This window comes from Malaya genurostris, chromosome 2 (assembly GCF_030247185.1).
Source record: "Malaya genurostris strain Urasoe2022 chromosome 2, Malgen_1.1, whole genome shotgun sequence".
In the NCBI taxonomy this organism is placed as follows: domain Eukaryota; kingdom Metazoa; phylum Arthropoda; class Insecta; order Diptera; family Culicidae; genus Malaya; species Malaya genurostris.
In genome coordinates this window covers 215,749,728-215,764,972 of record NC_080571.1, presented here as the reverse complement: position 1 = coordinate 215,764,972, position 15,245 = coordinate 215,749,728, and the positions used below count along the sequence as shown (strand labels likewise).

The 15,245-nt window shown below is 35.7% G+C and overlaps 1 protein-coding gene across 2 annotated transcripts in view; it reads right to left on the bottom strand.

Moving 5' to 3' along the window:
* Positions 1-15,245, bottom strand: part of LOC131427532 (protein madd-4) — a 671,835-nt gene that overhangs the window by 240,119 nt on the left and 416,471 nt on the right. For both annotated transcript variants that reach the window (XM_058590802.1, XM_058590803.1), the window contains exon 2: positions 14,845-14,915. In XM_058590802.1, the coding sequence (XP_058446785.1) occupies positions 14,845-14,874 (30 nt within the window). In that variant the 5' untranslated portion in view covers positions 14,875-14,915. The remainder of the gene's footprint in view (positions 1-14,844; positions 14,916-15,245) is intronic.

The following is a 15,245-nucleotide window of genomic DNA, read 5'->3' as shown; positions in this document are numbered from 1 at the left end:
AAACCTCCATTTACGAACTAAACGGGGGTTCGTAAATGGAGGTAGTTCGTAAAAAAAGTTTACGTTATTTGGAATTTACTTCGTAAAAAAAGTTTTATGTAATGAATGTGGAAACCCTCAATCACATGGCCTATTTCGGAACGGATGTGATAAGTGGATGCAAGAAAATGATGTTTGGGGTCGGTTCAAAATCCAAGATGGCGACTTCCGGTTTATCGATATTCATTAAACCCAAAATGACTACTTCCGGTTCATCGATATTTCTTAAACCCCTTACAATATGGGTATTTTCGGAACGGGATTGATGAGTAGATGACGGAAATTCAAGATGGCGACTTCCGGTTTATCATATGGCATATTATTTCCGGTTTATTTTACATGGTATATTACGAAAGATTCCAATATTTCAAGAACGTTTCTGCTTTGAGAAAAGTCACCATGAGCAAATTTATTACTATATGTATGGATTGAGTGAATATAGTACTATACATAAGAGATTGGAAAGCAGAATAGAATAAGATAGGAAAAGATAGAGACAACAAACGAAAAAAAAATCGCAGACTCGACATTCGTCATGTCATTAAAACTCAAAATAGACATTCGTCATGTCATTAAAACTGAAGAATCATAATGTGTTCATTCAAATTAAGTATAAATTTTCTGAAGTAAGCTTTATAAATGCGAGTTGATTGTTGTAGCGTTAAAAAAGATATTAAAGAAGTATTCAACTTTTTTCCAGTGTATATTTTTTAGATTACTTCACTGATTTCTAACAACATATTTTTGGGTACTGTTTTTGACAAGTTACGGTTTTTAATTTCGACATTCTAAAAATTAATATTGAGTCGAAAAGGTTCCTTTATCATGAAGAAGAGATTGCCGTATTGAAAAGGTGTACATTGTTTCATCCGATTCGGAGAAAGTCGATCCTGACAGTTTATCAGCTATTCATTTCTGAATTTGCTCATAAATGTTAGAAATTCAGTGTCATGTGGTTGTCTAACTGACTCGTACCACTTGAGCCAATTAATATCCATTTTTCTCAATGGTCTTAAAATTTAAATCATATTCCGGCGGGCCAGTTGACATAAGATTTTGACAAGTTTAAATAAAAACAAATGTGTCGTGATGAGAGTAACAGTACTTTTTTCGACTTTATCACGTACACTAAAACCACTAAAATTATAAATATAACACTGAAAACAAAAAAAATTAGAAACCAAATTTTAATGTTTATGGTTGCTTTCAAATATTAGATTGAGACATCCAGTTGTTCAATAAAATATTGAAAGCATACAATATAACTATACCAATATGAAATTATTATAGCTGTTCAGACGTCTACTTGTTATGGTCATTTCGAAAATATAGTACAATATTAAAACAATAATGATTAGCAGGAAACACCGTTGTCAGAAGCATAACATCTTTTTAAACGATATATAATCATAGAGTAATGATCGTCAAAGAATACCGATACAACTAAACTCACCATTTTGGTTTTTGAAGCGTTTTTAAACATAATTTCCCAGTATATACTCATCAAACTCGTTCCGGAAATACCAATATTGTAAATGTTTTTAAGCAATATCAATGAACGGAAGTCGCCATCTTGGATTTCCGAACGACCTCAAACATCGTTTTCCATCAACTACTCATCCAATTCGTTCGGAGAATACCCACATTGCAAGTGTTTTTAATGAATATCGATAAACCGGAAGTCGCCATCTTGGATTTCCGAACTAATTCAAACATCGTTTTCCATCATCTACTCATCAACCCCATTCTGAAAATACCTACATTGTAAGGGTTGTTAATGAATATCGATAAACCGGAAGCCGCCATCTTGGATTTCCGATGAGTATTTTCGGAACGGATTGGATGAGTAGATGACAGAAAACGATGTTTAAGGTGACATCGTTTTCTGTCATCTACTCATCCAATCCGTTCCGAAAATACTCATATTGTAGTAATTTCCGTGGAGCCGGAAATTGTTTTCATTGGATGCAAAAACCTCTCTTTACGGAGTTGGTTCGTAAAAAAAATTTACGTTATTTGGGATTTGGCTCGTTAAAAAAGATTACGTTATTTGGGATTTGGTTCGTAAAAAGAGTTACGTAAAAAGTGGTAACGTAAAAGAAGTGTTCGTAAATGGAGGTTTGGGTGTACTCTATTGTTCACTACACTGTATTGGCTTTGTTTCTGTCGTTTCGAAGTAAGGGGATGAAATTTAAGAATTCTATATGGGACCACAGGATCTTTCATTTGAACCTAAGTTTGTGAAAATCGGTCGCTCCATCTATGAGAAAAGCTTGAAAACATATTTTCATTTTTTTGCACATTTTACCCCATAACTCCAGAACCGGAAGTCAAATCTAAATAATATTCAGGAATTTTGTATGGGACCACAAGACCAGGCATAAATTTCAATACTTTTTTATTAGTATGAGAATGGTATATTGTATATTCACAAAACTACCGCACTATTTTACATAGCGATTCCTCGAATTACATACATAACCGTAATATTCTACAGGACCCATCGGTACATATGACGTTCATTGTGACATTTACTTTTCTTAAAGTGTTCGGTAATCTTGACATCTTTCTTAGTTTTGGATTTCAATCTATTTACCGAAATAATTACCCAACTTATACTTAGCTGTTGAAATTTCGTTTAAAAATTACCTAAATCTGTGATATATTTTAAGTGGTCGCCGATTAACTCGCTTCAAATTTTGTTGATGAAGCTTTCGATGGTTTCAATTCCGGAATTATAGCGGAATTTAATGTGACAAGGCTAAAATCATAAAAAATCTTCTGAGTTGAACCACAGAGAACAGAAATCCGAGTTTCATTGTTTGTAAGAAATTGAACGGTTGTTTGGGAAAGTGATCATCAAGTAGCAATTCGCCTGTAGAGGCGCTTCGAACAACGCAGCTATCGTTTATGGGCTCTTGCGTTCGAACTTGCATACAATGGTAATTGATCGTACACAACGGTGATTTTAAACAAACTTTTACTTGTAAGCTTGACACTTGTTTTGATAGAAGTTCGTATCAACTTTGATGTCTGGAATGGATTTCGGTTTTACCGGTACTAAACTATTGGCTGTGGAAGTACTGGAAATATTGGTCCAAAGCACAAAAGTTGAACCACAGATACAGGCTCACCTATGAACTGTGTGTAAAATTTGCTTAATCAGCGTGGCGAACATTTGCTGATGTCATCACGATCGATACGAGGTGCCACCACGATTAGGGTGTCACTTTCACATGAGCCACAATTTTGAGAGCAACATTCACTTTACGCTAGATTTTCGTTTTGCTGTTGGTTAAAATGACAAATATATTTTTCTTTTATTCCGATCGAATTCTCATGTGATTTATGCGACAAGGAAATAAAGTTGTCTTTAACACTTAGGGAAATCGCTTGATAAGTGTTGAAATTGTTTTAATTGAAATATTTATATAGCAGGCAGGAGGATTTTGTTATCGTTCCGGAACGTACTGGGCCGTTTTGGAAGATCGCGGTGAATAGTCGAGTAGGTGGCAGTAGTGTTTCCAACAGATAGCAAATTTGAAATTTACACAGGATTTAGAAAAATTTTGTTCGAGTCTGTATATCTGTTATCTGTGGTTGAACTCGAACTTCCTTAAGATCGGCCGATTTTGAAAAATTTGGATTACAATGAAATGAAGACGCATAAAACGTTCAAAATCTTAAACACTGATCTTTGAACTGTTTCAATTTTTAGGACGGGTAGTTTTATGTCCAAACATACTTTCTTTTCTTTTAATTGAAGACTCAAAGAAATGTATTATGAATTTTCCACCGCAATGTATTTTATAATATGAGTAAAATTATAAGTGGATCAAAATAAGGCCCCAAAAAAGAAGACTTGAGGAAGATTGATGAATATTATTCACGGGGTTCAATCCCACAACTTTTTTTAATCCCGGAAAACGAATGCAATTAAACTAGTTTGAATATGATCAAACACAACTCAGAGAGCAGCTCAATCCCGTATCGCCTTCGTACGTATTCTACTTTGCACGGCCGATGTGAGATTCATTTGTTTATGTCTTGTCTTTGTGCTATCTTTACACCATAAAAAAATCCACTCGTATTCACCAATGCAATTTGGTTTCATCTCAAACTGGATACTGATATTATAAATTTTATCGTCTTCTTAGCCATTGGAAAACATTCCGTCCGGCTGCTCTAAATTTTTACTTCAACAGTCCGTTGCATGAGAGCATGGTCACGATTAGTCGAGATCGGCAAAGCTGATTTTTTTGTCGCACCCAAAGAGTAGTATTGTCTTTAATAATTCATCGAACTGAAATCCGCTGACTATTGTTTTCAATTCGCTCTATCTTCAAAACTAATACCACGTACGCATCGCCGTCACTGAATAAATTACTTTCTTAACTTCTTGCGTTATTAAACATGAACGAAATGATATTTATTTAGAGTGCTTTTGAGTTGCACGTATTGATAATATGAATGAAGAAGCTTAGACGAATAAGGAATTTGCTATTTCTTCAAGTAAATATAAATTGATTAAGAAATGCTGCTCATTAATCTGTAATGTTTGAAAGTTGTGATTTCACGTTGAGACAATGAGATTCTCCAGTAATCAATTTAAACTGCGCATGTTTTAATTTGCCGGGTTGGTGGGTCATTGCAGAGGGTGCTGATCTTACAAGCCAGTGGTCGTATGTTCGAACACCAACCTAGAAGAATTTTTAGTGTCAGTAGAATCGTAGCATCAGCCATGCAATGGGTTCTGTATACTCTAAATCAGCTACGAAGTGTGTTGAAACAGAAGGTCAAATTCCACAAAAGGAATGTTATACCTCAAGGCTTTGTTCAATGTTTAATTTCCTTTAAAAAATCCAACAGACTAGATAAACTTTAACGGGGATGAACATGAGCAATACCCACATCATCATCTGTTCCCAAATTCCCAAAATAGAAAAGCTGCGATGGTGTAATCTACAATCACCAGAGATCGATAAATTATGTATCACACGAGTCAACCTGTGTCAGTCAATTAGCCGGCGAATGGCACATCTAAGTCACTGCAAAAGCAAGTTTGCGGTCAAACGCTCTGTTTCGATGCTCTCCTCAGTTATGTATTTCACTAGATTTAGTGTATTACTGCAGTGTTGGTAACGTATTTCATTAGATATTAATATTTTAAAAATAAACTTTTGGTTTTTACTCGAATTATTAACCGCTTATCGGTCGAACTTCAAGTTCATTCATAGTCAAAGTGGTGATATCGAGTGGTTGTTACTGGCACTTAATCGTCAGTGCATAACAGTTTATGTTGAACTGTTATGCCACCTAGCATAAACTGCTAAGCAGACGTAAAGCTCAAATTCTACTTCACTGGTCACTGTGGATTCCATCGAAACGTGTTGTCTTTGTTGATGTGCCGAAAGAAACGAGCAAATTAATTTGAAGAGCAAAGCCACACACGTTCTACTTTTGAAGATAACAAACCTTTGTTGCTTTTTAACGGAAGTAATATTTGCGTTGCTATGAGAACAGTTTGCCGTACTCTGCGTGTGAGTACTGTACGGGAACACACACACATACATACAAACAGCTCAGCCTCAGGCTGCAATCAGAAATTTCGGCTCAGAAGGCCTTTATTTATTCCACCTTGACGTGGTTTCCTGTTTGGAATGGGCAGTTTTTTCGAGATACGCTTTCAAATTCTATTAAATATTTAAGCTCAAAATGCCTGTACCGGTAAAATGTCATGCAATCGTACACGGACTGCTAGCAATCCCCGCGGTGCTTAGCTTGTCACATTGTTATTGCGGATGATGTCACATGCAACGGGAAATAGTGCACAATCGTTGTGTCGTACGTAGAACCTGTTTAATTCGAGAGCAAATATCCTGAGGTTGCTTTTTCTGAAAAGGCGTCAGAGCAGTGGGTTAAGTTAATTAGCTTTTTTCGCTCCTGAATTACTAGACATTAAAACAGCTAATGGCTGGATTTGTGTGGCCTAATTCAGTTCGGATAGTTTGGTTGGTTATGCAATGACCTAATTATTGCTCACAAAAGCAGATGCTGTTTCGAGCTGCAATTTACTTAGAGCTCTTTCGAGATCTACTGTGACCTTGTTCGCATGATTAAACAACTCGGAATTGATCTAATTGTAGTCGTCATGTCACGGTGGGTTACTTCCAACCTGTAAAATCGGGCTCCAAATTTTCTTCATACGGTGTGTGTTTTGTAAAATTCATCAATTGAATACATTTCTGATTTACCTATCTTAGCCTGCCAATTGCGCTCATCATTTCATGTTTCTAGAACTCGAGGTGCATCAAATACTTAAAGAAGCACGAGTAAATGAGATATATAATAATTGCACGGAACGACCGAAATTAGCTCTGCGCCTAATTCGTATTACTGTTTTTGAATTAGTTGATTTTAACAACAAAATTTCCAAAATAACTATAAAATTAGTTAAAATTTAGAATTTACTGTGCTGAAAAAAACTCTTATTTTTAGAGAATGTGTTTAGTTGGCGAATATTCTGGACACAAACCAGTAATATTTCAATCCAACATGAAATTCTCATTGACAACTAATTTCGTTATTAAAATCAGAAACTTTGATTCTATTTATCTATCACCGTCATTACTGAAGGACAGCAGTGTCAAAGCAAAACAATCCGTTAAAAAGCTAAAAGGGACAGTCTTGTTGAAACTGCTCGCAAATTGTTTAGATGTTTTTCGCATGTGTTACGATATATCCCTACATAAATTTCTAAACCGATATGTAAAAATGACGTAAACTGTTAGTGGAAAGTGTATTTATTCAGAATTTGTGCGCAGTTGAAGCGATTGTGGGTAATAATGTTTTTACGCGAATCAGTGAAGTGAGTTTCGAATGTTGCACTCTAATTGTACACGTCAAATGATGTTTTTTTGTATCTTCTCATTCCGGGCTACGCCTTCCGGTGTACTACTTGTATTCGGTTTTTGTTTTCCGAGTGCTCAAAGTTTTCAGTGAGAGAGTCGATTTCGCGAAGTCGAATGAAGAAAACAGCGATTTAGAAGTAAAATTTTTCAAAAAGAAGTTTATGTTTCGCTTATGTCTTTTTCTCCAATACAACATCGTATTTATACCTGCAAATATAGAAAAGATAACCGCGACTGAAATTTTTTTCGGTAGTAGTGTGCCATCTAGTGGCTAGTAGTCATTACGGTGTTAACGAGCGCCATATAGCTGCTAATTGCAGAAACCAATTCAACCATTTATGTTGGTTGAAAACAACGTTTCATTTCTCTAATTCAACTAAAAAATTAGTTGAATGGATATAAAGCGTGCCTTAGTTAAGAAATGACAGCACGTTTAATTGGTGAATTCAACTAAAAAAAATAGCCATTTCAACAAATATTTTATTATTATTAAGAGAATTAGAATTAAAACCCTTCTTAATCCACCTAGTGGTGTGATAATGCCTTTCTCTTCTTTCATAACAGTCTCATGAAAATGTATTTCATAATTTTATTAAATAATTTCGGATACTAATTTCGAAACTAATTCATTCAGATTGATTCGAGTAGTTCACAAAAGCATGCTTCAGTGTTTATGTCACACAGTCAGCATCATTTTTCCAACTTAGTGCTTGACATTTGCGTTGCCTATTTGTAATCAGTGGTGCTAATCTAAAAAAATCCTTCTTAGTCCACTTAGTGGAATTTTCATATATCTTGAAAAATCCCCATAGGGGGGAGTACATGAAATTTTCGAAATCGAAAAAAAATTTTTGATGCCAAAAGGCTAAGAATTGCATGAAACGTCGAGATTCAGTGTCATCTCGAAAAAAAAATTTTTTGAAAAAGTCGACTTTTTGGGACATAGAAAAAATATGAAAATTTTTCAAGTCCCAGAAAGTTGATTTTTTCAAAAAAATTTTTTTTCGAGATAACACTAAATTTCGATGTTTCATGCAGTTTTAAGAGTTTCGGCATCAAAAAAAATTTCGATTTTGGAAATTTCATGTACTCCCCCCTATGGTACTTTTTCAAGGTCGAAAATTGTCAAACCTTTACCACCGGGCAGCACCCCTTACGCATGTCCAATTTAGGTCAAATTTTGCATGAAGGCTTTTTTCGAGGTGCTTAAACTTTTGAGCACTAGAACTTAACGAAAATAGAGGTGATCCTAAAATTTTGGCACCCATATATATATATATATATATATATATATATATATATATATATATATATATATATATATATATATATATATATATATATATATATATATATATATATATATATATATATATATATATATATATATATATATATATATATATATATATATATATATACAAGAGCGGTAAAAATCAACGTGTTTTGTCGGTTACGTCACTTATACCATCATATATCTGGAACCAAAAGTCACAACCATTTGATCTTCGAACTTGATCAACGGCCCGACAGTAGCTTTCAAATGAGCCCAAGTTTGTTAAAATCGGATCAGCCATCTCTGAGAAAATTGAGCGCGTTCAAATACAACGCTTTTTGTCGGTTACGTCACTTATACAATCATATCTCCGGAACCAAAAGTCACAGCCATTTGATCTTCGAACTTGATCAATGGCCCGCCAGTAGCTTTCAAACGAGTCCAAGTTTGTTCAAATCGGTTCAGCCATCTCTGAGAAAATTGAGCGCGTTCAAATACAACGCTTTTTGTCGGTTACGTCACTTATACAATCATATCTCCGGAACCAAAAGTCACAGCCATTTGATCTTCGAACTTGATCAATGGCCCGCCAGTAGCTTTCAAACGAGTCCAAGTTTGTTCAAATCGGTTCAGCCATCTCTGAGAAAATTGAGCGCGTTCAAATACAACGCTTTTTGTCGGTTACGTCACTTATACAATCATATCTCCGGAACCAGAAGTCACAGCCATTTTATCTTCGAACTTGATCAATGCCCCGATAGTAGCTTTCAAACGAGCCCAAGTTTGTTAAAATCGGTAGAGTCATCTCTGAGAAAATTGAGCGCGTTCAAATATCTTCGAAAAGTGCACACACATACACACATACACACACACACATACACACACACACAGACATTTTCCGATCTCGTCGAGCTGAGTCGAATGGTATATAACACTATGGGTCTCCGAGGCTCCGTTCGAAAGTCGGTTTTTCCAGCAATTCTAATACCTTTCTATAGAGAAAGGCAAAAATCCTTCTTAGTCCACTTAGTGGAATTATCATATATCTTGAAAAATCACCATAGGGGGGAGTACATGAAATTTTCGAAATCGAAAAAAAATTTTTGATGCCAAAAGGCTAAGAATTGCATGAAACGTCGAGATTTAGTGTCATCTCGAAAAAAATTTTTTTTGAAAAAGTCGACTTTTTGGGACATAGAAAAAATATGAAAATTTTTCAAGTCCCAGAAAGTTGATTTTTTCAAAAAAAATTTTTTTCGAGATAACACTAAATTTCGATGTTTCATGCAGTTTTAAGAGTTTCGGCATCAAAAAAAATTTCGATTTTGGAAATTTCATGTACTCCCCCCTATGGTACTTTTTCAAGGTCGAAAATTGTCAAACCTTTACCACCGGGCAGCACCCCTTACGCATGTCCAATTTAGGTCAAATTTTGCATGAAGGCTTTTTTCGAGGTGCTTAAACTTTTGAGCACTAGAACTTAACGAAAATAGAGGTGATCCTAAAATTTTGGCACCCATATATATATATATATATATATATATATATATATATATATATATATATATATATATATATATATATATATATATATATATATATATATATATATATATATATATATATAAGAGCGGTAAAAATCAATGTGTTTTGTCGGTTACGTCACTTATTCCATCATATATCTGGAACCAAAAGTCACAACCATTTGATCTTCGAACTTGATCAATGGCCCGACAGTAGCTTTCAAACGAGCCCAAGTTTGTTAAAATCGGATCAGTTATCTCTGAGAAAATTGAGCGCGTTCAAATACAACGCTTTTTGTCGGTTACGTCACTTATACAATCATATCTCCGGAACCAGAAGTCACAGCCATTTGATCTTCGAACTTGATCAATGGCCCGATAGTAGCTTTCAAACGAGCCCAAGTTTGTTAAAATCGGTTCAGCCATCTCTGAGAAAATTGAGCGCGTTCAAATACAACGCTTTTTGTCGGTTACGTCACTTATACAATCATATCTCCGGAACCAAAAGTCACAGCCATTTGATCTGCGAACTTGATCAATGGCCCGATAGTAACTTTCAAACGAGCCCAAGTTTGTTAAAATCGGTTCAGCCATCTCTGAGAAAATTGAGCGCGTTCAAATACAACGCTTTTTGTCGGTTACGTCACTTATACAATCATATCTCCGGAACCAAAAGTCACAGCCATTTTATCTTCGAACTTGATCAATGCCCCGATAGTAGCTTTCAAACGAGCCCAAGTTTGTTAAAATCGGTAGAGCCATCTCTGAGAAAATTGAGCGCGTTCAAATATCTTCGAAAAGTGCACACACATACACACATACACACACACACACACACACACACACACACACACACACACACACACATACACACACACACACACACAGACATTTTCCGATCTCGTCGAGCTGAGTCGAATGGTATATAACACTATGGGTCTCCGAGGCTCCGTTCGAAAGTCGGTTTTTCCAGCAATTCTAATACCTTTCTATAGAGAAAGGCAAAAATCTAAATTAGCAAAAGTAAGATTTTTTTAGTTGTCTCAAAAAATAACTAACTAAAATCAGAAAATCAACTAATTTTTTCGCCAAAATGCTAATTTCGGTCTTTGCGTGTGAAGATGCGTTTGTTGGCATCTATATCACAAACCAAGTACAGACTAAAGCAAAATGGATTTATTCCAAGAATCTGAATTCAGTGTTAGACGCATTGATGCAGCATGTCGACAAAAAACCTCTACTACTGAATTGTAGCAAGGGAACAAATGTGATGCAATTTTTTTAATTGATAGACTACTTTTCATGAGCTGTTTCTTTCAAAAAACCCCTCAACACCCTGAAATGACTGTCTTGACGATAAATACCAGCAGTTGGTACGAGAGATTCCTTTCAACAGACCGTGTCAGCTTAAGGAGAAATCGACTTCAGTTCAGCTACGCTATTGCACGCTATTACATTGTACATATCATGTCAATTGTATGGGCGCACAGTGCTGCTATTTTGGCGTACACGAATTTGACATTTCTCTGCTCTACTTCTATGTACACGCAGAGAAATGAAGCATGTTTAAAATAACAAAACTGTTAGTAGTTTTAAAATTTTTGATTTATTAATTTTTAGTTGTTTGACATAAAGCCGCCATAACTAAGTTCAGTTTTTGCAATCACTGAGCGGAAACATATATTGGAGAAGCCAAATGAATGAAAAACAACAGAAAAGATGAATTTTTGGAAAAAGATACGCTCAGAGACAGGACTCAAACCTGCGTTCTTATGCATTCCGTGCATACGCGCTACCATTTCGCCACTCTGAATTTTGTTTTAGTCACTCTAAAACGCCAGTCAGACACGGTAGCACACGTACATCGAAAACAGCGATTTAGAAGAAAAAAATTTCATGAAGAAGTTTACGTTTCGTTCATGTCTTTTTCTCCAATACAACATCGTATTTATACCTGCCAATATAGAAAAGACATCCGCGACTGAAAAATTCTTTTCGGTAGTAGTGTGCCATCTAGTGGGTAGTGGGCATTACGGTGTTAACGTTTTTTTCGGTGACAGTGCGCCATATAGCTGCAAATTGCAGATGCCGATTCAACCATTTATGTTGGTTGAAAACAAGGATTTATTTCTCTAATTCAACTAAAAAATAAGTTGAATGGAAATAAAGTGTGCCTTAGCTAAGAAATGACAGCACGTTTAATTGGTGAATTCAACTAAAAAATAGCCATTTCAATAAATATTTTATTATTATTAAGGGAATTTAGATTGAAAAAATCTAAATTTGCAAAAATAAGATTTTTTTAGTTGTCTCAAAAAATAACTAACTAAAATGAGAAAATCAACTTATTTTTTTGCCAAAATGTTGATTTCGGTCTTTCAGTGTATTCACTGAATAACAGCAGTGTTTGTTGAATCTCTATGCTTACTGTGAGCGAGACACTTCATCAGGAGTAGAAAATGGAGCAATAGAGTACGCACGCTAAAAGCAGAGATGCTTTATGTTTGAATGTTTTATGCGACAACCGAGGACTGTGAATCAACATGTTATCATTTTCTGAACCAACTTTCTTTCGGGGCCGAAAATGTAAACAAATTTACAAAATCGTAAAATTTGCCTTTATTTTATATTTATATATTTTTTGTATATCATAAATATTTCGCTTTTTTTCATGAAAATTTCTGATGTAGCAAACGATTTGCAGCTGCGGGAAAAAAGCTCTTGGTTTCGTTACATGATTTGTCTGCATGAACTAAAGGCTGAGAAAAACACATGCAACAATTCATAAAATCATACGAAAGTTTTGTTAAATTTTGTCAAATTGAGCTGCCATTGCTGTCGAGAGACGTTCGAGTTGCACCATGATAAACGAGTAAATTTTATCGGAAAAGAACCTCTTTCCATCCCATTCAATTTCGCTCAATACAGCAGTATTGGGAATGCATGAAAATGCTGGAAAATGCAATGCACCAGACATGATGTTGCGTTTGAATAGCTCTTCAAGTGCAAAAGCTTTTGCAAGACCTTTAAGAATAAATCCGTCGAATGCAAATACGAAAATAAGTTAGTTATATTTTTGTTGACAGTGTAATAAAAAACTTTGAGCTTGATTGCTTAAATGATTTATTTAATTAAACAATGCTTAGATGGAATTCTTTTGTTGTGTGCAAATAAAAAGTGAATCGAGCTTTAATCAGTTATCATTCGTTTCTCAAACAGTTTGATTTGTTACGTTATTTCCAAGTTAACATGAACTGTTTTAAAAATGAAAATCCAAGATTTTGAGACATGAGCTCGTCTTTCCCAGTTTTCCATGCACAGATTGCACGAGGTTAATTTAAAAATGATAGAGCTTGAACCATAGATGATTACTTATTGTATTGTTGTGTTATGTGTTGTTTTATTTTGACGAGTGACAAATAATCCTATTAGAAACGTGGAAGCAGTCTATTAACCATGCTGCAGAAGTAAAAACTATGAGAAAACGTGGAATTGTTGCATTCTTGTATAGCATATCAATTTGTTCAGCTTATCCGGAGAAGAAATGTGATTTATAGTTATATTATATCTCACTTGTATGCTTTATAACTGCTCGACATAACTCACATGAGCTGGAGCTCTACGGAAAAGAAATGCATTTGTACTGCATATTACTCGTTTGTAGCATTTGACCTTCTATTTAAACAGAATTTCCAGTCTATTTTTATTGCATAGAACAACTGTACATCTCAGCGCTCACAGACGCTATAAGTCTTTCATAATTAGAGCTTGACGATATGATGGTTCCTTTATGAGACTAGCAGAGCACTTCAGACAAACCACAACCATGTAAACATAAAGACTACTTCGGATTTCTCGTTTTGTTAGAATGTTGATTTCAGTCCTTCGTCACGCTTAGTGAGAATAATATCTTTTGTTCAAGTATCATTTTCTTTTATTTAGTAATGAATTGCAATAAGAAAAAATTTACACGAGTCGAGTTAACAGGATAACTACTAAACTACAACGAAATTGACCACAGTCACCATATTTCACTTATCTGTATCGTGGCTGTTTGCCCAAAACGTAAAGACAAGGGTTGTTCTAATTTTAACAACCCAATCACCATACACACACACTTACACACAGTTGCTTAGAATTAACACCTGCTCGCAACAGTAGTGAGCGTTCGCAACGAGAGCAAAATCATTTTATGGACAAACATTCTGTAATCTGATTAGGGTGCAAACTTTGCCGTCAAGCTTGGTTTTAGCACACCCGGGCGACTTGCTGCTTCTTTCTAAAAGGATAGCTATCTGGCCGAGGAGGACCGCAAGCTTTGTTGTAAAACTTTTTGAACTACATTCAGCACCTGGTGAACCACACAGCCCACCTACCCAACTTCAGTGGCTTGGAGTACATATTCGAATGGAGATACACTTGCCGGTTCACTTGTCGACACCATCCCGGAATGTCCCTGAAAACGGTCCTTATGCTTTGTGGCTCTTCTCAGTGTGATACCTTGGCTCAGTGCAAGCAACCCAACCCAACCAGTCCCGACGAAGGGCAAAAAGGTCCATGTAATGCTACGGCAGCCGGTAGGTGTCTTCACCCGGAGCTTATCCTGCAGGAACCCTTTATCATTTTTGCCAGTTTCTTCGAGTGCTGTCTGTCGGGAAAAGAACAGATGAGGACACACTTGGTTCTTCAATGCTTCCGGCCTTTCGCCATGACATGTACAAGGTCTGCTAGCGGGTTTTGTTGCACGTGTATGTGTTTAATTTTATTCATTGGAAAACTATGAAACTATTCCGGTCAGGACACGGAGAACGGGTTTGCACGTGATACGCTTTGCTTAGCTAATTTTAGAAGGTTTTAAATTTTAAATAGCGTTTCAATGATGACTTTGAACCGACAGTGCTGTTGACTTTCTGATGTCGTATTTCACAAGAAGTAAATTTCCCAACCACCGCAGTAGATCCTGTTAGAAGATCTCAATTCGCAGCGCAAATGATTTTTATGCAACCCAGAACGTCCGCTCTCATTTCCGATGAATGTTGTATGAAATTCCACTTTATGGATTGACTTGAATAGGTTATAAGTTGTATGTACTTACTAGCAGCAGTATTAATTCCTTGAAATCCATTTTATATCAACTCAGGGTTTCTACCATTTTTTATTTATTATCTGAAAAGAAAAAAAAATTACGTTATTGAATGTAACTGGATTGCGAATGAAAAAAAAAGAAAACATGCACCATTAATGCACCCAATTCATCTGCGTGCAACGTGGAAAAGGATGTCGGCAAAGGGACGAAAGGCAGGATTTTCCACTTCGATTTCCATTCGATTGTCAATTGCAGCAGCAAAGCTTGGATCAACCCATTTCCGGTTTCTTCACGCCAGAAAGCAAACTGAGCGCTATTAAAAAAAACCGAATCTGACTGGTGATCGAACTTTATCCCTGCCCCAACCTCGCATACGGAGATTGTGAAAGTCGGTGCATTTTTTTTTCGTG